The 21,083-nt window shown below is 51.8% G+C and overlaps 3 protein-coding genes across 3 annotated transcripts; 1 reads left to right on the forward strand and 2 right to left on the reverse strand.

The window, feature by feature from the left end:
* Positions 1-157: 157 nt before the first annotated feature.
* Positions 158-2,582, reverse strand: CLUP02_11405 (fungalysin metallopeptidase; the record flags this gene model as incomplete). Its single annotated transcript, XM_049290373.1, has 4 exons — positions 158-344; positions 398-1,764; positions 1,824-2,245; positions 2,519-2,582. 4 exons carry the CDS (start codon positions 2,580-2,582, stop codon positions 158-160), a joined length of 2,040 nt encoding a protein of 679 aa, XP_049147518.1.
* A 2,210-nt stretch (positions 2,583-4,792) lies between these two features.
* Positions 4,793-19,758, reverse strand: CLUP02_11406 (amino acid adenylation domain-containing protein; the record flags this gene model as incomplete). The annotated part of the gene is made up of 6 exons (XM_049290374.1): positions 4,793-4,927; positions 4,987-13,249; positions 13,305-13,375; positions 13,443-15,550; positions 15,604-18,725; positions 18,776-19,758. 6 exons carry the CDS (start codon positions 19,756-19,758, stop codon positions 4,793-4,795), a joined length of 14,682 nt encoding a protein of 4,893 aa, XP_049147519.1.
* A 208-nt stretch (positions 19,759-19,966) lies between these two features.
* CLUP02_11407 (uncharacterized protein) lies at positions 19,967-20,907 on the forward strand (the record flags this gene model as incomplete). Its single annotated transcript, XM_049290375.1, has 5 exons — positions 19,967-20,227; positions 20,290-20,343; positions 20,426-20,483; positions 20,541-20,690; positions 20,771-20,907. The coding sequence occupies 5 exons, from the start codon at positions 19,967-19,969 to the stop codon at positions 20,905-20,907; spliced, it is 660 nt and encodes a 219-aa protein (XP_049147520.1).
* Between the last annotated feature and the right edge of the window lie 176 nt (positions 20,908-21,083).

Below are 21,083 nucleotides of genomic sequence, written 5' to 3' on the forward strand. Positions count from 1 at the left end.
GGAAGAGTGGGACAAATATTGCGAGGAAGAAGGGGGGTATCGTTTCGTAGTGCTCAATATCACGCTGCGCGTTACTTTACAATTGTTGAGTTTAGTCTCGTTACACATTACACTAATTCTGGTATCTACGCTATCAAATTTGAACAAGATTCTTCCTCTAGCAAACGCCAGTGGGGATAGTGAAGCCATCGCGACGGGCAGAAGAGCTGTAGACAGCATCGGAGCCCAGACCACGCTTGGCGAAGGCGGTCCAGAGCTCGCACAGGTTGGATCCGCCAGTGAGAGCCTTGTCGGCGTCGAGGATGGCATCACGAGCTTGGATGAAGTTGGGAGAGCAGGGTTGCCTGGTCTTGTTAGTCTATTGACCGGAACGAGTGGCAGTAATGGGGATACATACAGAGCCATACCGTCAAGGACAAGCTTCAGGGTCAAGTACTTGCCATCGGTGGGGACACCGTTGGCGTCGAACTCGGGCTTGGGGCCGTCGTTCTTGCCGTGCTTGTCGATGAGGTTCCAGAGGACCTCGTACAAAGTGGTGGCCCAGGTCTCACCGATGCGGTGGACGCTGGTGAGGCCGTTGATGGTGGAGTAGGTGTTGGGGGTGGTAGTCATGGAGGTAGAGTAGAGAACGGTGCGGATACCGGCAGGGTTGTTATAGACCCAGGCGCCCATGGCGTAGTCGGTAGCACGGGTGTCGGTGGGCTTAAGACGGATGGCCGTGGCGAAGAAGTCACCCCAGCCCTCACCCATACCACCGGACTCGACGGCGTTCAGGCAGTTGGAGTTGGCGGGACCACCGGTCAAGCGGGTGGACAGACCGTGGGTGTATTCGTGGATGACGACGCCGGCCTCGAAGCTGCAGTCGCGGCGGGGAGTCGACTGGGTCCAGAGGTACATGCGCATGCGGCCGTTGGTGCCATCGGGAGGAGTAAGGAAATTGGCATTGTTGGTTCCGGAACCATCCTGGGCGAAGAGGACGACAAAATCGTTGCCGGCACCGCCCTTGCCCTGGTTGTTGATCTGGAAGTTACCAGCAGCCTCGGTGAAGCCGAGCGTGTACAGCAGGTCGTGGTAGTGGTTGGCGGTGTAGTAGAGCTGGGTGATGGAGGCATCGATGTAGGCGGATGGGGTGGTCAAGCTGGTGGAGTACTCGTAGTCGAAGTTGTACGAGGTGCTGGTCGGGCGGTAGTTGGTAAGGTAAGCAGTGCCACCGCTGGGGTTGGACTGAGCAATGCCGTTGTTGCCACGGGTGGTGGTGTAGTTGGCAGAGCCGTCGCTGTGCCAGGTCAACGGCGAGGCAGAGAGATCCCAGGGGTCGGTGACTAGAACGCGGTCGCCCTCGGTGGGATCGTTGACACCCCACGGGTAGACGCGGTAGTTGGCAAGATCGGAGACGTAGTCGACAACACCCTGAACCTTGGAGCCGGTGGCGGCATCGACATAGGTCAACAGCCAGTTCTCAGAGATGTCGGTCTCAACACGCCAGGACAGGGAGAGAGTCCCATCGGCCTGGATGAAGTAGACAAGCTTAGCCTCGGGGTCGGAAACAGCACCAGAGGTTCCCTTGATGGCATAAACCTCCGTGCCCTCCTTAGCCTCAGCGGTAGCAGAAGTAGCCTCAACGGGGAGCTGGAGAACATCCTTGGCACCGTTGAGAGCGGCAACGGGGTCCTTGAAGTCACGCTTCGTCAGGGGGCTGGCCTCGGGGAGGTCACCCTTGAAGAAGTTGTTGCCGTAAGAGAAGACCTTTCCATCCTTGCCAATCTAGATAGAACATGTCAGTCGAGTGATACCTACACCAAAGCAAAGGAAGTGTGTCTTACGTTGACGTTGAAGTCGGCGTTGTCAATATCAAGACCGTGAACAGTCTGCTTGAAGTTGACGTGGCCAATGCCGTTGGTTCCAACATAGTTGTCACCAACAACACGGAACTCAGCGTTGGGAGCAAGCTTCTTGACGAGCTCGGTGGCGGTGTCGACGTAGTTGGCACGCTTCAGGAGCGCAATGGGCGGGGTTGCCTCCGTCTGGGTAGCGTTGGTGTAAGAGCCAAGCTGGGGAAGACGGAAGGCCTCGATATCGACGCCGCGGCGGCCGATGTTGTGGCTGGTGGCCGGGTGGGCAAAGACCTGCGAGGTCGGGCCCAGAAGGCCGATGAGGGCCAAGCTCTTCATGGAGCGATACATGGCGGGAAGGATGAGAGAGGTGCGGGAGAGGAGGGAACGAGGGGCTGGGGACTTGAGAGTGCCTAACGAGCTCCTTTCAAAACATCGAAAATCGAGGGAATCATGATCGATTTAAGTATCTCATGATCTTTGAGGCTCTGAGGGAGCTACCGTTGAACTTGAAGGGGTCGGCCTTCGTGTATCCCCTCGTGCCCCTCAACGCAGCCAAGGAGCTTCCTCTTCGGAGTTGCATGTTACCGAGTGCCCTGCTGCAGAGGCTGAGTTGCAATCAAGCAGTAAGACCAGGCAGGATACGATATGGGGCCTCATGATCGCTAGCTCTTGGTCAAAAGGACCACTCCACGAGACAATCGGGGCTCTATCCGGGAGGTTGTTGGCGATACGGGGTCCACGATACATGGCGAGCGCGACTCGATATGCTTGCGTGATCCGCCAGTGGTCCGGGGGCCGCATCTCCAATACCAAAGCTCGCGTTTATCGGATCTCTTCGTGAGAGAAGAGGGAAGGTCGTTTTCTTGCCATCCTTGATACTAGGCAGCGGGAGGGTTACATTAATGCTTCGTTTGCGCCGTTGGCGTCTTGGCGACGGCTTACCTTGCAGTTGTTTCTTGGCGATATGGGGGATTCGGCACTGAGCAGCAGGTGTTCGGGCTGAATTTCTCCATGCTCTCTGCGAACCCAGAGCGCCACCGTTCTAGAAATGTGCAACGGCGTAGACAAGACCGAACTTCAAGGGTCCAAGGATATTGGATGAACTATTCGTCATTGGCAGGTGGTTAGCAAGCTTCTCCTCCAACGTACAATCAATGCGGCTCAGAGATGGACGTCAAACTAACTAAAAGATAGAAACGAAAGCTTAAGCATAAACCGACTCGTGGTCATGCACAGCGTTGCACCGCGGGGGGGCCTCTCTCATCGCGTGCCTCTCACAAGCGCGGTGAGCGCAAAGGGCTCTATCACGTAACAAATAAACTCTGCAAATCATGTCGGAGAAAGGCCCCGCAGAGCCCGCAACGGGATCGATACCTTAAACTGCAGTTCAATCTGCGCCGCTAGCAGATATTCTCCAGGAAACTAACCATGGTCCTTTTGTCTGGTCGAGTCAGACTCAATGCCGCTCTTTTTCAGGAACCGCCGTTGATGCAACGCTTAGCTTAGGTAGGTGATATTGGGAATGGATTAAGAACGAGTGGCTTGCGATTTTCCCCCGACTCTCCGATTGACTCGCTATGACCAAAATAACTAACGCTTGCTGTACTCTTAGTCAGTGGGGGATGAGGGGAAACATGATCCCGGGCCTGTCAGCAATCGAACAATTATGTTGTCATGACAAGACCTCAGCTGCCAACTCTGGTCAATTCTGCATCACATCTCAACGCAGAAGGTCGGAAGCGCAAGGCAGACAAAATATCCGTACATTGTAACAAATTAACATGCTGTAGCAAAAGAACTTGGTCGTCGCAAGGGGTCAATAAGCTTCCAATCGCCAAAATAATCACTACGAATAGAGGAGGTAGTAATCTCAAAGCTTCACGCCTTGCCCGTGTCACTTTCTTCATGGAGGAGCACATGGCCAGAGCTTGCTGCACAAAGGCGGATACGGGAATGGGAAATCGGGCAGATGAAGTGATCATCCCGCCGGCTGAGACATTTCGCCATTCTGGTTCATTCTTCTGTATTCGTACGAGATACGAGATATCGATTATCAACAGACTCGACTTCCTCAATCCTCCAGACCTACCATTTGCTACAGCGTTCAACCCCAAAGTTGACGGAGTCCAATGGGCCAACTCTTCCCCCCGGTCCGCGTGATGGTCTCGGCAGATGATGCCTGTATTCCCTGTCAGCATTAGCCGCAGACCTGCCTGTTCGGGGATCGCTCCGCTAGTGCAATGGGACGACCTTATCGATCTGGTCTTCATATCCGGGCGTGCCTTGCATGGACCACCGCTCGAGTTCTCAACCCCCAAAATCCCCTATTCCCGCATCAGCACAGTGAGGCAACTTTCGGCTACCTGACTTGGGCAAGTGGAAGAAGGAGAATGTCAGGCTGTCAGCGCACCAGTCGGGGTTAAGACGGCTAATGGCACTTTCTGCTTAAAGAAGGCTACAGGATTCGTAGACTGCCATTCGACTAACGTGGTACCAAGCCATTAGCCAACAGTCGCCAAGAGGCTTAGACACCTGCTGTTGGTGTGAACCCGAACTCCTTCAAGAAGGCGGTTCGACGTTTCGCGGGAAGGCTCAGCCACTCAGCTGAGCGGTTCGGTCCATGCCGCAGTGATCCATGATGCGTTGATTAAATGACAGGTTGGGTGCAACGTATTGGGTGGTACGTGAAGTGTTGCTTGCGATCACGACGACACGGCTTGGCATCAGAGATGAAGCCATCGTATCCTGAAAAGGCACGTTGGAGATGGAAAAGGTAAATGTTTGGGTTGCTTACGATTGCACAAAACAATGTCATGCGAATAATTCCTCAAATAAAAGGTAATAACCCCCAATAATCCCGGTGGCAATTACCATCCTAGCAGAAAGCAAAGCAAAACTACAAGTATCAAATAGCACATGAAATCTGGATGTACAAGACCTAACGCCCCTATCGAACCTTACAAATCCTTCAGTAAACCACCGAGTAGTCCAATCAACCTTTCGGCAGTATCTTCAGACACCTTCGTCGATGCTCCGAAGACTCCGATGTCCATTGCACCCGCATTGATCGAGGCTTCAATATCGAGTGCGTCCTGTAAAACGTTAGATACCATGTTTTGTGATTAATTTCTAGCTAAATGGGGGCACATACTGGAAAGGCGTCTTTGACCGCATTGTTCTTCAGCCAGCGTGCCGAACACTCTTCGGCATCATTGCTATTGCTGCTGCTGGCTTCATCTGTCTCGCCGAGATTGTGAATTGGCTCCAGCGAAACGTTGCCGATCTCCGGCATCTCACTGCTGTCTTCACCGAGGTGGAGGAAGTTGACAAAACAATCGATCTCGAGCCCAGTCCAATCCTTGATCTCCCAAAGTCCGACAGCTGCATGAGAGGAAATGTGATGCAAGTCCTCTTGAACATACTTGGCAATCTGGAGGATGTCAAGATCTGCTGTCAGAGACACCTTGAGCGGCACCAAGTTGAGCGTGGGGAACGTGCTGGCCAATTCCTTGGTCGATGATCTGTTAGCATAGTAGATACCAAAGACAATGTCTCTCGTTCCCTGACTTCTGAACTTTTGGAGTGCTTTTGCTGTGGCGGCGAAGAAAAGCGCCGGTAGTCCAACGCCGGCTTGGGCAGAACGTTTCTGGAGACGGCCAACTTCCGGGACAACCGAGCGTTTGAGAAGAGCAACTCGGCTCAATGAGACAGACTGATCTGCGTGACCATCGCTTGTCGACTGGTCAACACCGTTCAGATACTTGGACCAGAACGCCTTGTTGTTCTGCTTGACTTCAGTCGCATGGCTCGAAGCAAGGAATGCCCTCCATGAACCCAGATCAACTACTATATCAGAAGCTTCCGACTGAATTGTTGCCTGCAACTTCTGCATGAGAGCCGGCAAGCTGAAGCCGTCGTAAAGAGAATGGTGAATACGTAACTTCAGTGCCCACGACTCGTTGTCTTCTTGCTTCGTACTGAGTTGCACTTGCGGGTAGCATTGTTTTGTTTCCGCGGTTGGACGTTGTCCATCAATGACAATCCGCTTGTGGGGTCCGTCAATATCAGTCTGCAGTATGATCTGGACGAAGGGCAGTGATCTTTCGCCAGTAGCGACCAAGCAAGTTCGGAGAATTGGCTCAGAGTCCACCACAGCAGCCCATGCTGACTGCAGTTGGTCAATCTTGACAGACCCCTTGAGGCGATAAAAGAATTCGGGATAGAAAACACGACCATTTGCGTTCTGCCACGCGGAGACCATGTAGACTTGCATCGGGAGTGGTGCCAAAATATCCTCGACACACGACTCGGACAAGGCAGCACTGGAAAGCAGCGCTTGCGTGTTGATAGAAGTGGGTAGCTTGTATCTGGATGCAATACCCTGCGTTTCTGGTGCAGCATCAAAACTGGTAGGAGTAGCTTGGGCATGCCGGGCCATCTCCTTGATTGAGCTGGAAGTTAAGAGCGCGCGAACGCCAAGGTTGATACCCTCTTTGCGCAGAAGCGCCGCCACTTTGATGGCGCTGATAGAGTCTAGACCCAGGTTGTAAAGGGTGTGGTTTTCGCTGATTGACTGGACTTCTACATTCGCTGCTCGCGAGAGTACTCTTCGTATAGCGCTCTCATCTGGTGTCCACTCAGTATCATCTCCAGATGGCCTCGTTGTTGGTGTCGATCCCGAAGACGAGGGCGTCGTTGCTTTGGAGTGGAATTTTGGCAGTTGACAGATAGAAACCTGGTCACCCTCAAAGCGGAGAAGATTGTCTTCAGGTGTATTGACAATGAACATCAAAGATCTGTCAAGCTGATGAAGTAACTGCTGCGTCATCTTTTCAGACACAAAGGCATTCTGTCCAGCAATGCGCCAAACAAGTGTATTGGGGGAGACCTCCAACTCAGCACAGACAGCGAAGTCGGTTGCGGAAGACCCCTGAATAGACTTCATGATCTGGACGTCGTCTGGTCCTGAGTTGGGGCTCTTCTGGAGGATGAAGAGAGTATTGAAGAGACGCCCGCCCGCAGCGCTCTGGGCTTTTCGCAGAGGGTAGTTCTGGAACTCCGTGATATCGCTCATCGTCTCTTGAAGGTAGCGCAAGAAGCTCGTAGTAGAGCCGTGGAGGAAGCAACGGACTGCTACAGTGTTCATCGTCGGGAACATCAGAGCTTGCGATTGTTCAGAGTCTCGGCCAGCAAGAACCACACCGAAAGTGACCTCAAGAGACTGGATCAGAGTCGCAACTACCGATGCCCAACACGCTTGACCCAAAACCTGCAAGCTGACAGCATAACGTTTGCAGAATGCAGTAACTTGTTCCTGCTTGATGCTAGAGATAGCTTCCGTACGGTGAGTGACGTCCCTTGATAGCTCGTCAGAAGATTGCCTCTTGGGCAGCACAGACGGCTGAGTGTTTGCGAGATATTGAGACCAAAACTTCCTTGACTGGTCAGTTGGTGTTTTTATCAGATTTCGCAGGAATGGCTCAGTTGGCGGGCGATCAACCGACTGGCCTCGATAGGCGGCAGCAATGTCTTGGTGTAGCAAGGCCAATGACCAGCCATCGTACAGAGCATGTGAAATCGATAGAATGAGCAGAGATCTCGAGCCCGTAGATAGGAGGGATAATTGAAGTAAGTTGCCTTGCCCGTTCGCGGCTTGTGCAGTCTCCTTGTGGTGTTGGATGATGGTCTGCGGCTCGTTCTGACCATTTGCTTCATACTTGCACAAGGCCAGTAAGCAAGAATCTGACTTTAACACAACCTGGGCAAAAGTCTGCTTCACGTCCGGATCCTCAATCTGGACGAAAACGGTTCGCAGTATTGGTGAGCGTTCCACGGTCTGCTTCCAGGCCCTTTCAAATCTGTCAAGGTCTAGTCCATCGGCCAGCTCCAAGATGTCATGATTGAAGTACTGGAGAAAGTCTGACTGTAGCATGTCTCCCATCATAGACTCCTGCAGAGGGGTAGGAGGCAAGACAGCCTCCACGTTGTCTAGGTTGAATTGAGTTGCTTCCACTGCTCTCCATAAGTGACGCTTGAGCTCATCGAAGCCCGACTGGCAATCGACCTCAGTTTCAGTTGCCTTCTTATCCTTCAAGATTTTGGACATCGCAGCGATCGTTTGCGCACGCATAAGTTGAGATAAAGTGAGCTCATAGCCGATGTGTTTGAGTCTTGCAGAGAGCTTGACGAGATCAATGCTGTCAAGACCTAATTGAAGCAGCGCCATGTTCTCTGTGATGCTGTCTTCGGAAGCACCAGCCAGGGCGGCAATCTCCTTCCTCAAAGCCAACGCAGTTGAGTTCCACTCAAAATCTGACAGGCTCAAGTCGAGCTGGTAATCTTTCGAGATCTCCCCATCAACGGACTCCGGTCTTGAAGTCAGTGGTGTGCGGGGAGATGCCGCTGTTGAAGCCTCCCTGGAAGGATTCGCGGTAACAGGCAAGGAATGAGTGGCCCTGGATGTCACGTCGACCATGGCGTCATCAATCTCTTCAAACAAAGAGCTCATCGTCAATTCGTCGGCTACATCTCTGTGCGCGACAATCTGGATGCGCAACTGGCCGTCTGGGGTCGCGGATGCTTCGAAGGCCAGGGGGTAGTCAGAAACACTGTAGTCGTCCATGACGGACCACATGCCAGATGGCTCTGTGGATGGAGGTGTCTGGATCTGGAACACGAACAGATTCTCGAAGATGGGACGGCCTCTAGACTTTGTGCACCATTTTTGAATGTTGCGTAGCGGCACGTGCTGGAATTGCAGTACGGAAGTGTTGAACTCATGACATTTCTGGATAAGGGATAACCAAGTGTCACCCTCTTTGAGGCCAGCATAGAATAATAGTGTGTTGAACAACGGGCCGATGGTATTCTCAATCTGTTCCAGATCAATAGATCGGCCAGAAACAATGACTCCAGTAGCAGCGTTGCCTGGAAAGTGCTTTTTGATGACAGAGGTCCACAATGCAAGCGCAACCGACTGCAGGGTGACGTTCAGAGATCTACGCAACGTCTCCAGATTGCGTGCCGAGTAAGTCTTGGTCTTTGTGATGATACCAGCAGCATCTTCTGAGCGCAACCTAGGAAGGGTATCGAAGGAGCAGTCACTCAGATGCTCAACCCAGAACTGGCGGCTAGAATCGTAATTTGCCAAAGGACCATGAGCGAGGGTGTCCAGAAAAGATGGAGATGTCTCGTGTTCTTGGTTCAAATACTCAGCAGACACCCATCGAAGCATGGATTCGAAGCTTGAGCCGTCGTACAGCGCATGGAAGATGTGAACAACAAGGACAGTCTCCTCGCCCAGTTGAGTAACAATCAGCTCCAGAGGATTTGAAACATTCCTGCTGTTCTGATGTATTAGGTCTGGAAGAGCACTGGAGAGTAGTGACTCGAGCTCGGCGGGGCTACGATCACGGAAATCTTTCCATGAGAGCTGAGATGACTTGACTGCGACTTGAGCAAAACCAGCAGGTGTTTGGATGAAGCTAGTTCGTAAGATCGCATGCGCTTTCACCATGTTCTCACAGGCGCTCTTGAGCTTGGCAATGGATACTGCTGGCGCAAGCTTGAGGCGGAACGCAGTGAAGTAGGCACCTTCGTCCTGATCTGACATGAAGCGCGAAAGCATTCCTTCTTGAAGAGGCGTGCATGGTGCAACGTACTCGATGTCTCGATCATCCGTCAATCCAAGCTCTTGAACGGCCAAGGACCGGTATCTGTGTTCAAATGCGTGAATGAGCTGGCGTGCCTCTTGGACACCACTGCTTTCATTCGAAGACTGACTCTCTTGCAGAGTTTCGGCCAGATCTCCCAGACCTGGGTTTCGAAGAACGACCTGGGGCGACGCTCCAATAAGACCATTCTTGCGCAACTGGCGTGACAACCTTAGGGCTGAGATAGAGTCCACGCCGAGGTCAAAAATATTGCTCGATAGAGATATGTTCGTGTCATCTCCTAGGAACTCTCTCGTCGTTGATAGGACCAGGCGCTGAGTGTCATTGACTGGCTCAGAAGCTGCGCTTGAAGACGGTGACAGTCGCACCAATTTCTCAGGGGTGAGCGTGCGGAAAAGTTGGTTGAGCTGCTTGATGTCTGCCTTATTGTTTGGAGAAAGAGGTATTCTTGGGACCTGGAAGATGTATGAAGGAACCATGTATCCCGGTAGAGTGTCTCTGCAGGCTTTCCGGACAGAACGGACGAGGGCTGCGGTATCTGTTCCACTCAAGACCTGCAGTTCGTTCTTCGAAGCACTCGTTGACTTGCAGCTGAAAAACGTGACCAAGAGATCCTTGTCGAGACTGCCGTGCTTGGTCACCAAAGTAGCGACATCGCTAACCTGACGAACCCGAGTTCGAATCGAGTGGTTAATCTCCCCTATTTCCAGGCGTTGACCTCTCAGCTTGACTTGGTCATCAGCACGGCCAAGGAAGTCAAAACAGCCATCGTGTAGTACTCTGACCAGGTCTCCGGTGCGGTAGACACGTTCACCATGTCTTTCCAGGAAGGGGAATCGTTCCTGAGTCAATTGCGGTCGCTTCAAATAACCCTTGCCAACAAGTTTTCCGGAAACACAGAGCTCTCCAACACCGCCTTTCATGACCGGAATGTCCGTGCCTGGATGCAACACGTATGATCCAACGTTGTCGAACTGCTTGCCAATATTCAATGCCCTGCCGTTCTGTGGTACACGTTGATACATGGTGACCCCGATTGTTGCCTCAGTCGGACCATATGCGTTGTAGATCACACCAATAGGGCCCCAAACATCAAGAATTTCCTGTTTGAGAGCCTCTCCTCCAGTGATGAAGACTCCTCTTGACAGACTTGGGACCTCAACTGGATCAAGAAGACGAGCCAAGCTAGGCGTCAAGTCAATGTGCGTAATGCCGAGGCGCTGAATCGTACCGGCAAGGTCGTCAAGAATCAGATCTCTGGGCGCTCCGACCAGAGTCATCCCCACTGACCAACTCCAGTACTGTTCTAAAACAGACACATCGAAGTGGAACGATGCGAACTGCAACCATTTGGACGTCTCATCCCAGTGTCCATCAAACAGCCTCTGGAATGCCTTCATGGCCTGGACTGCGTTCTCGTGAGTTATCTCGCATCCTTTGGGTGTCCCAGTGGTGCCAGAGGTGTATAGACAATAAGAATTGTCTTGCACGCTCAAACCTTCCGGGGGATTGAATTGTCTTGGCTGGTGACCCAGTGCAGTGTCGTCTATATGAATGATAGGCTGCTCGACGGCAAAGTCGATATCGACATTAGTCAATAATACCAAAGCACCAGAGTCTTTGAGAATGAACTCCTTTCTCGCTTTGGGAGCCGACGGGTCCAAGGCTAGAAAAGCGCAGCCTGATTTGAGAATTCCAAGAATCACAAAGCAGGCCTCCGGGCACTTGTCAAAGTGAATTGCGATAGTCTCGCCAACTTTTGCGTGAGGTGACAAAACATGCGCGACCTGGTTTCCCTTCTCATTGAGTTCCCGGAAAGACCATTGTCTAGAGATAGGAGTTTCGCCATTGAAACCGGTCACAAATTCCAGGGCAATCTTGTCAGGATGAGTCTCAGCCTTGGTCTCGACAAAGCTGTGGAGGAAAGGTTCGTTGGAATGAATCGTAGGTTCCAGGGGAGGTATGATGGAGAAAATCGACGGATCAGTGGTCCATAGGTCATCTGCCGTCTGCTCGGGGCACTGGACGAGATGCCGTAGCACTGCGTCGAATTGGTCCAGCAAATGAATTGCTTGAGTCTTGGGCAAAATATCGGTTTTGAAGGACAGACGCAGTTGGATCTTACCTTCGGGAAGCGGTTCGACTTCAAACGAAACTGAATAATCCAAGTTGCCCTCATCGCTGACAACTTCCCATGGGAAACCGGGAGCGTCGTCAGTTGGCATTCGTTGATACACAAGTAGGGTATCAAATACTCTCGTGTTTGGATACCCAAGCCATCTCTGAACTTGTGCCAAAGGGGCATTCTGATGCTTCAGAAGCTGATTGTTGTAGTCAAGCATCTGTTGAACAAGCTCAGAATTTGATGATCTATTGTGCGCGATGACAGGCAGAGTAGTGATGCATGGGAGAACGATGTTTTTTGTCTCATCGCTCAGGCGACCAGACAAGACGATGCCGAACACTACATCTTCTTCGCCTAGATATGCGGACAAGATACGAGTCCAGGTGGCTTGCAGGATACCCTGAATTGATACACCGAGCCTCTTCGCGTTTGCGGACAGTTGGGTGAAGTCCACACTGGAAAATCTTTTTACAACCATCGATTCCGGAGACTTTTCCGTCAGGGGTGTCAAGGTAGGGAAACGGTTGACGACAACTTGAGCAGCCTTTTGCTTCCAGAACGTTTCTGCTTCGCTAGTATCAAGAGAAGCCTCAAGGATCTCCGAGAGACCATTCTCGATAGACGAGTGTTGGAGCATGGGTCTTCCGGAGATGTATGATGACAGATCCCGAAGAAGCAGCTGCAATGAGTATGCATCATAGAGCGCATGGTGAATAATCAGATGCATTGTCACGCCCGTGGTCGCTAATTCGAGAGCTAAGGCCCAAGGGGGTTGCTCCATTGAGCTCAAAATTTCGTGCGCAGTGTCTAGTTTCCACTTTGTGACACTGAACGACTCGGGCGCATTATTGTAAACCGTGAGACGAAGGTGGCAGCGTGTGGACGGGATCTGCACCATTGCAAAAGAGGCATCTCGATGTTGTGTGGAGATGAACCCAGTCCTCAGGATCTCATGGTGGTCGAGCAAAGCAGTCCACGCCTTCTGAAGTAAATCAACGGAAATGTCTTCGTTGAGCGCAAAAGACATGTAATTGAGGTAGTCTTTACCCTCTGACTGGATGAAGTCGTTCAGCATAGCGGATTGTAAAGGCGAACATGGTAGGATCTTGTCGAATTCACCAGCCGAAGAGTCCCTGACTTCTCGGTCGAATTTCGTAAAGTTATATTGACGGGTATCTTGCGCGGGTACAACATGTAGTCGAGTGGCCAGTCTCGCACAAGTAGGGAATTCGATGACGTCCAAGGCAGACAACTCCAGACCTCTCTTGCGCATCATGGTTGCAAGTTGTACTGCATTGATGCTGTCAAGGCCTAGCTGGAAGATGGTTGTGTTTCTGCGAATGTTTGAGGCTGGAACCTGCGAGAGCTCGGAGATGATGGATCGGAGCTGGTCTTCATCTTGGCTCCACTCTTCGGTGACGGAAGCTACGTCTGCGTCTGATTTCTCAGTTGTCTCTGAAATCTTATCGACTTTGAGACGTTCAAGGGCCCGCCTTGTCCCTGGCGCCAAATGATCTCGCGTAGGAATACTGGAAGCAGGGTGGGTCGCTATGTGCTGAGCAACAAACAAAAACGTGTCGAGCAGTGCAACGGCTGCTTCTTCTGTCATGAAAGGACTACACTTGAGGTTAGTCCCCCCTTCTTCATGCCAGCTGACGGTCCGGAACATACCTGTTAGAGTGAAGTGTAACGATCATTAGGTCACGGACCGGAGACGGGACCAATTCGCAAACAAGAGGTACCTGTACATTTTTCATTAGCTCTTTCTTCCCTCGCAAAACTTCGATCGTCCAGATAATTAAGACTTACATCCATGGTTCCATTATCCTCAACTAGTTCCCAAATACCAGAAGAACGATCTGGTTTCGGTTGCTGAAGGAGGAGAAGAGAGTCAAATAGCTGTCTACCACTCTTCGAAACCTGGTTTTGAATTGAACGCAAGGGGGTAAACTGATGCTCCAATAGACGAGGATTGATGTTCTGGAATGTCTTGAGAAGCGCCGCGCTTTCCGTTGATAGGGGGACTTCAACTCTGACAGGCAAAGTATTGAAACAGGGAGCGACTAAACGGTCAATGCCATCCACTGCCAAAGCCCTGCCGCTCATGACATTTCCAAAGCAAATATCTGACTCCTCATATACCAGAGTCAGAAATACAGACCATGCTGTTTGGAAGTAGGATAGCACTGAAACACCCAAAGTCTTGCACATAGCTTGCATTTGGCCGAGGGACATGACAAGCGGCTTCGACGTGACAATAGTCGTGGATGATCCAGGAAGTTGAGAGCCCCCAGCTGAGAGAATGTGCTGAGTGGGCTTGAAGGCTTGGAAGTGGCTCTTCCAGAAACTGCTTGTTCCGTCGGGTGATTGAAGAATCTCTGCAAGAATAGGCTCGTACTCCAATGGAGCCGGAAGAGTCTGGCCGGCTGCGAGCAGCTCAACCTCCGCAAGAAGTGCCTCTATTGCCACGCCGTCATAAAGAGCATGGTGGCATGCAAATGAGAGATAGACATCTCCTGCTACCCTGAGGATAGCGAGTGAAAGTGGTGGGATTTTTGAGTCCACTGCACCGGGCAACCCTTCCACGTGTTGACTGGCTGCTTCTTCTAGACTGTCTACCTCGATCAGGCCCCACGTCATGGGCACAGAGTCTAACACAACTTGCGCAACGGCACGTTTTGAGTCTCTAGTCGACACAAAACAGGTCCGAAGAATGCCATGCCGGTGGTGCATATGCTCCCAGTGCCCCTTCATGTCTGTATCAGGAATATGTAGTCTGAAGATCATCTGGTTTGAGTAGGATGACCCCGTCGTTGACGAAAGCATGGCCTCTTGCAGCGGGGTGCACGGTAGAACTGAAGAAACCTGTTTTCCCTCTTTCGCGAAGTCTCGCTTTACTTCGTTAACGAATTCCCGAGGTAACGGCGTGGAGACACTAGAAATTGTGCTTGAGGAGGTAATTGGTGTATTGGCAAGTATCTCCTGGGCCAAGCGAGCTATGCAGCCTGTCCGAAGGATCATCGAAACCGGCACCCTTCGGCTGAAAGAAGCTTGTAGAGACCTGGCGAGTGAAATTGCGAATATAGAGTCTAGCCCAAGAGCAGAAAAAGGCTGCCATCGAGCAATTTCACTTGCTGCTACATTGGTTGTCTGGGATACCGCCGCTCTGATTGTGCGTTCCTCATCAGACCAGAACTTTTCATCTTCCTTCTGCTGGAGAGAGCCTGCAGCGCGGCCGACGTAGTTCCGATCTAAGCCGCGGAAAATTGCTTGAAGCCTGGCTTTGTCGACCTTGCCACTAGACGTCAACGGCACAGAACTTATTGGGACCAGGTAGCTCGGGACCATGTAGGCGGGTACACGTGATCTAAGGAGGCTGAAAAGGGTGTTGTTTGCTTGGAACAGTCCTTCGTCGATAGGCAAAGTCTTAAAGTCAGCATGGGATTGTTGCGCGGGTACATAGAACACAGCTAATTGAGACGCGGTTGTAGTTGCGTTGCTGACGATGACTACTGCGCTTGACGTAGCAATGCTTGAATTCGTGAGGATGCTGCCAATTTCGCCAGTGTCAATCCGCTGTCCGCGTAGTTTAAGTTGGTCATCCATTCGTCCAAGTACCATCAAAGATCCATCTGCAAGCATCCGTCCCATGTCGCCTGATCGGTAGATTCTACCGAACTGCGGGTGCTCGAGGAACTTGGACTCAGTGAGACTCTTCATCCCTAGATAGCCAGCTGCAACTTGGTCTCCTCCAAAGCAGAGCTCGCCGACACAGCCAATGGGAACTGCTGCGTTCGCTGTAGAGCCGAGAACAAAGGTTGAAGTGTTGTCAAATGAGAACCCAAGATGGTCGATGAAGTCTCCAGGCTTCATCCTCTTGACGGTGCAAATGTTTGTGGTTTCAGCTGGGCCATATCCTAAAAGAGTGATTAGCTCAAGGTCAAAGCCTTCAAAGCAGTGTAAAGCATACCTTGATATAGGAAGCCGGTCCATTTCTCTGCAACATGTGCAGTCATGGGTTCGCCGGCAGTAGCGAGGAAATTAACTGCGGGCACATTGCGAGGGTTGACTAAAGACGCAACCGTCGGGGTCATGCTGAGATGAGTGCATCCCAAAAACTGGATGGCACGCTCCAAGTCCCCAAAAAGGGTATCGTTGGTACCAGAGCACAAACATGCTCCAACCTTCCAAGTAAAGAAAATCTCAAAGACTGAGACATCAAACGCCTGTGAACATGCTTGCAGGAAACGAGAAGCGTTACTATGGGGGTATATCCTGGACAAAACATCCAGGTTGCTCATGATGTTCTTCTGTGTGACTACCACGCCCTTGGGTGTGCCTGTGGTTCCAGACGTATAGATGACATACGCTGGTCGCGAAGGGTCTGCCGACAGGCTCAAATTATTCTCCGTGGTGCCAGCCGAGTCGATTGACAGGGCGTCCACAAATTGACAATTGGAGAGATCGTCTAAAGTTGATGAGACGCCCGCATCGGCAACACAGACTGTAACCTCTGCTTGCGTCAAAATGAGCCGGATTCTGTCATTCGGGGTGGTAGGCAGGAGAGGCAAGTATGCGCAGCCAGCCTTAAGAATACCCAGGATGGCGGCATACAAGCAGATTGATTTTTCCATAATTATGCCCACAATGTCGCCCTCTCTCGAGCCTAGCTTATGAAGATGCCTCGCGATCTTGTTAGCCGAGGTATTCAGGCTACTGTACGATATGGTGTCAAAATCTCCTTCGTCAAGAGATCTTGCGAATCGGATGGCTGTGGCATCGGGTGTGACAATTGCTGTGTGCTCAAACATTGCCGCTAGGTCCGGGACCGTGGAGAGAGTTGCAGGATGGACGTTGAAGATGGAAGTGAGCCCTGGGGACAGTGATTTTCCGATAGTTTCCACTTGGCTTTGAGGCTCTAGTATCAGGTGTGAAACCACCGAGTCCAATTGTTCCATCAAAATCTTGGCGTGTTCTGTGGTAAATGCGGTGGTGTGGTATGTCAGGCGACAAACCAAGCTCTCGGCGGAAGGCTCAACTTCAACCAGAAGGCTGGTCTCTAGAAAGTCTTGATGAGATATTTCCTGAACATGACCATGTTTTGCTTGCTGACTGTAGAGAGACTCTTGGTAGACGAACAGCACATCGAAGAGGGCATCTCCGAGGTTCACGCCTGCGATTCTCTTGATGTCTGCCAACGGTAACACGCCGTGTTGTAGCGCGCCACGGTTCATACCCTGGATGTGGCGAACGAGGTCGACAATTGTCGCAATCCCGGCGAAGTTGACTCTCAAAGGCGTTGTCATGATACAAGGTCCCATGATGCGCTCAATGCTAGTTACCGGAATGGTCCTGCCTGACGAGACTGAGCCAATTACAACATCCGTCTGTCCTTGCAACCCGGCCCAAAGCCATAACGTAGCAGCTTGAAAGAAAACTTGAGGGTGGCATTGAAGCCGTGTTGCGGTCTCCTCTAGGGCGCTTTGCGAAATGTGCATCGCTCTAACTGCAGTCTGAGTCTCGACGGTATCAGCAGGGCGACCCATTAGACGCGGTAGATTATGTCGTTGCCAACCAAGCAGATGATCCGCCCAGAATTCACGCGCCTCATCCATGCGGCCTCTGTTAGCAGGTTCCGCGTAAAATCTGGAAACGTCTTGGAACTGCGGTCTGATTTCGGGTATTCCACCGTCGGCCATTGTGGAAAAGTCTTTGATCAACATGTCGGCTGACCATCCGTCGTAGAGGGCGTGATGCATATGGAAGAGCACAGTTGGCCCAAGACCTTGTTGACTTTCCAGAATTTGGACTCTGAGAGGACGCAAGTAACTCTCATCAGAAGCTAGACAATAACTCTCGTCCAGTTGGGGGACAACTTGAACAGAAGACTGAGGAAGTTTTCTGTAGACGATTTGTGCGAACTTATCATCACACAATACGAACCCTGACCGTAAGATCTCATTGTTCTGTGCAATCTGGTACGTCCACTGCAAAATTTCCTCCGTCGTAGTCTTTGCCGGAAATCCAAGCTTGATCCAGTTGCAATAGGCCTGTGGATTGACAGATGTCTCTGCTAGCATAGAGTTTTGCAGAGGTGTGCACATTTGAAAGCGTGTGATGTCGTCTCTCAGAGAAGTCAGGTCCGCTCGTTGCTCCAGCACCTGGTCGATGTGTATCTCACAGGGATCCTTGAGGCCAAGCACGCGGTCTTCTTGGTCTGCTGTCGAGGTTGATCCCGATGCTTGTACAGAGGTGAACAGGGCTGAAAGAGTCTTGGAACTGAGGATGTCCGTTGCTGATGCTTGAAAACCGCCTTCCCGTAAAGCCGAAGCAAGTCTGATAGCCTTTAAAGAATCAATGCCTAGGGATGCAGGCGAAGCCGACGGAGAAATTTGAGAATCAAGAAAGTTTGATACAATTGACAAAGCCTCCTGTTCTAGTGGGCTGGCCGCTTCGAAGTGGCCTTTGGGTTGCGATGGTGTCGGTATCGTCGTTGTATACTCGTTCTTGAGTTGTTTCCGGTCCACTTTGCCTGAGGGCAACCTTGGGAAGCATGTCTTGATGACGATGTCACCGGGGACCATGAAAGACGGGAGCCATGTACGGCAAGTGTTGAGAATGTCTTCCACATAGTCACCCGGGGTAAATCCTTCATCAATGGCGCAAAAAGCAACTAGAATCCCACCGAGGACCATGGCAACAGCACTGTGGCAACCGGTGGTCCGCATTGCCGCTTGCTCCACTTCGCCGAGCTCAATTCTCTGGCCGCGCAGCTTGACTTGCCCGTCTGATATCCTCCCAAGGCAATCCATAGTTCCATCTGAATTTACAATGGCTTTGTCTCCGGTGCGGTAAACGCGGCCGTAAGGAGTGTCGATAAATGCCGCATCCGTCTGTTCTTGCCTGTTGAGATAACCGTTGGCGAGTTGATATCCTCCTACGACAAGCTCCCCGAGTTCCCCCTTCGGAAGTATGCTGAAGTTGAAAGGGGCGCCGTCTTCGGGGATAGCGACGACAAAGCACGAGACTGAATCCAGAGGAAATCCGATATTCGAAGAAGAACAAGCCGTAGGGTATCTTGGTCTAAGTGTGCTACGAAGCGTTAGCTTTCACGGCGCCAATACAGACATGCAATGACTTACCAGTGAATTGCAGCCTCGGTTGGGCCATACATGCCCCATAGCATGCTGTCCGAAACGTCGCTGCCGCCAAACTCGCGAATAACGGACTCTGTCAACATCTCACCAATCGTCAGAAGGAGCTTGAGACAAGGAGCGTTCTGACGCGAGCGAAGGAGACTGCCAGCGACTGTAGGCGTCAACTCGCATGCGTCGACCTGCAAAGTCCTGATGACATCAGGAAGATCGTTAAGCATGCGACCACGATCGCACGTAACTAGTGTTGATCCACGAAGAAGAGGGAAGAAAATTTCGAATACTGATACATCGAACGTCGGCGAGGCAAATTGAAGGAAGCGCCTGAATCTGGGAATATGCCGATCATGGGCGAGAAGACTCTGTGTTGCAGCGTCGTGCGAGACTCCGACGCCTTTTGGCGTGCCGGTTGACCCAGAAGTGTACATGACATAGGAAAGATGTTGAGGCTCAACATGCCTGATTGGGAGACTCGGCGATGAATTCGGATCATCAGTGACCTCTTCGTCGACGACTAAGACAACCCTCTCTGGATCGTCTCGGGGGATCTTTGATGCCAAGTCCCGTGTGACAAGAACAACTTTCGCCGATACGTCTTGAAGAATGAATCTGACTCTCTCGGGAGGTGCATCTAGATGCAAAGGGCAAAAAGCACCGCCGGCTTTGAGGATAGCCAGCATCGCGATATAGAGATGTGAGCATTGGGGGATGAGTATCGGTATAACAAAATCATCCGACACGGAGGATATCGCAGCCAAACGAGAGATCCGAGCTGCTAGGGCATCCGCGGCATTATGGAACTGAGCGTAGGAGAGAGTCGACTCTTCTCCATGGCTATTGAGTGAGTGAATCGCTGGCAGCGATTCATCTGATGTAAGCTGCACAAGCTGATGAAGGAGGCGAGGTCCCGGGGCCCGAGTTGGATGAGGATTCAGGATAGAGAGCTGAGGCTCCAGCTCAGCGTCGGTCATGTTGGCCTCGTCGTCTTTCAACAAGAAAAGATGCTATTCCCAAAGTGATGAGAAATTCTCAGTAGCTCTTCTACAAAGCTATGGGAAGTGGTTCGATGCACAAAGCCCTGGGTAAACCATAGCATTACAAAGGGTATCCAGGTATTAGTCGGGGCCCTCTTTTCAACGGGAAGGGCACGACGGTCAATGCGCCCGAGCCCAGATCAAGATGGACCTGCAGCTAGAGGTCCAAGAGACCACGCGCTGGGACAGGTCTTCGTCCAATAAGACAAGTGATGATTCACAGATCCGGTCATGTAACGGCGTGGTTCCTCAGTTGGGTGCTGGGCAACATGCCATGGGGGTAATGCGAGGGGTTGACACGGGGTCGGCTGCAGGTCTCTTGGCCTGTAAGATTGCAGCAATTACTCAGCCTGTGGGAAACGTCGAGCGATTCTGCAGCACAATCCAGAAAGGTCGCCAGAGCTTCGTGTGTCGATGATGAAATATGGAATCGTTCATTCGTGGATGATGACGGCGTGTTGGCGCGAGCTGCCTAGCTCAAGACGGCTCGGCCCTGTGCGTAGGGCTATCTGTGACCTGTGCGTATGTCGGGCGTGTGACGACTCCCGGTGCGACGGTAGACTGACAAGGAGATACCGGAGATGAGGAGCGCTGCAGAATAAAGATATGGATTGTTGGTAATCTATGTACCACTGCTTGTCTCTTTGTATGGGCGTATATGCGTGTGTGTGCGTACCTATGTGCGCGTGTGTCCGCTGGCTGAAGAGCTTTATCACAAGCGCAGACTAGACAAGCTACCGCGCTTGCAGCACACAAAGGAAACGACCAAGAGACTCCCCCCGAGCGGATCCTGATGTGGCTGACGGGGGGCAGCGTCAGGTGTGTTGGTCGCTTTGGGCGGCTTACACACAAGTTCCTGGTCACCATCCGTAAGCTTGAATGGTTATGACTTGTGAGATATTCATCCCACGCTCCTTTCCAGGTTTGTGGCAGGATGGACAGGTTTGAGGCCAGGCATCGGCCCTCCAAATCACTGAAAGGGAGGACCCAGATGACGGGGGGCATTTCCGGCGCTTATGGCGTCATGGCTTAATAGAGCTCGCCGCGCTGCCCGAGGGCGAAACGCCGCTCTTTGCTACGATTTAAGCTTCGACGGCCCGTTCAGTGCTCTCTGGCTGCCTCAACCTGGACGGCGTTTACTCGGATGTGTAACGTAAGACCGGAAGTCTGCAGACACGACTACCGCTGCAGTGGCGAGCCTGCACGGCATGCCGATGGCCGGCAGCCTTATCCGATCTTGTGGTCAGGCAAAGCTCTTGACA

The sequence above is a fragment of the Colletotrichum lupini genome, chromosome 5, assembly GCF_023278565.1.
Source record: "Colletotrichum lupini chromosome 5, complete sequence".
NCBI classification, from domain to species: domain Eukaryota; kingdom Fungi; phylum Ascomycota; class Sordariomycetes; order Glomerellales; family Glomerellaceae; genus Colletotrichum; species Colletotrichum lupini.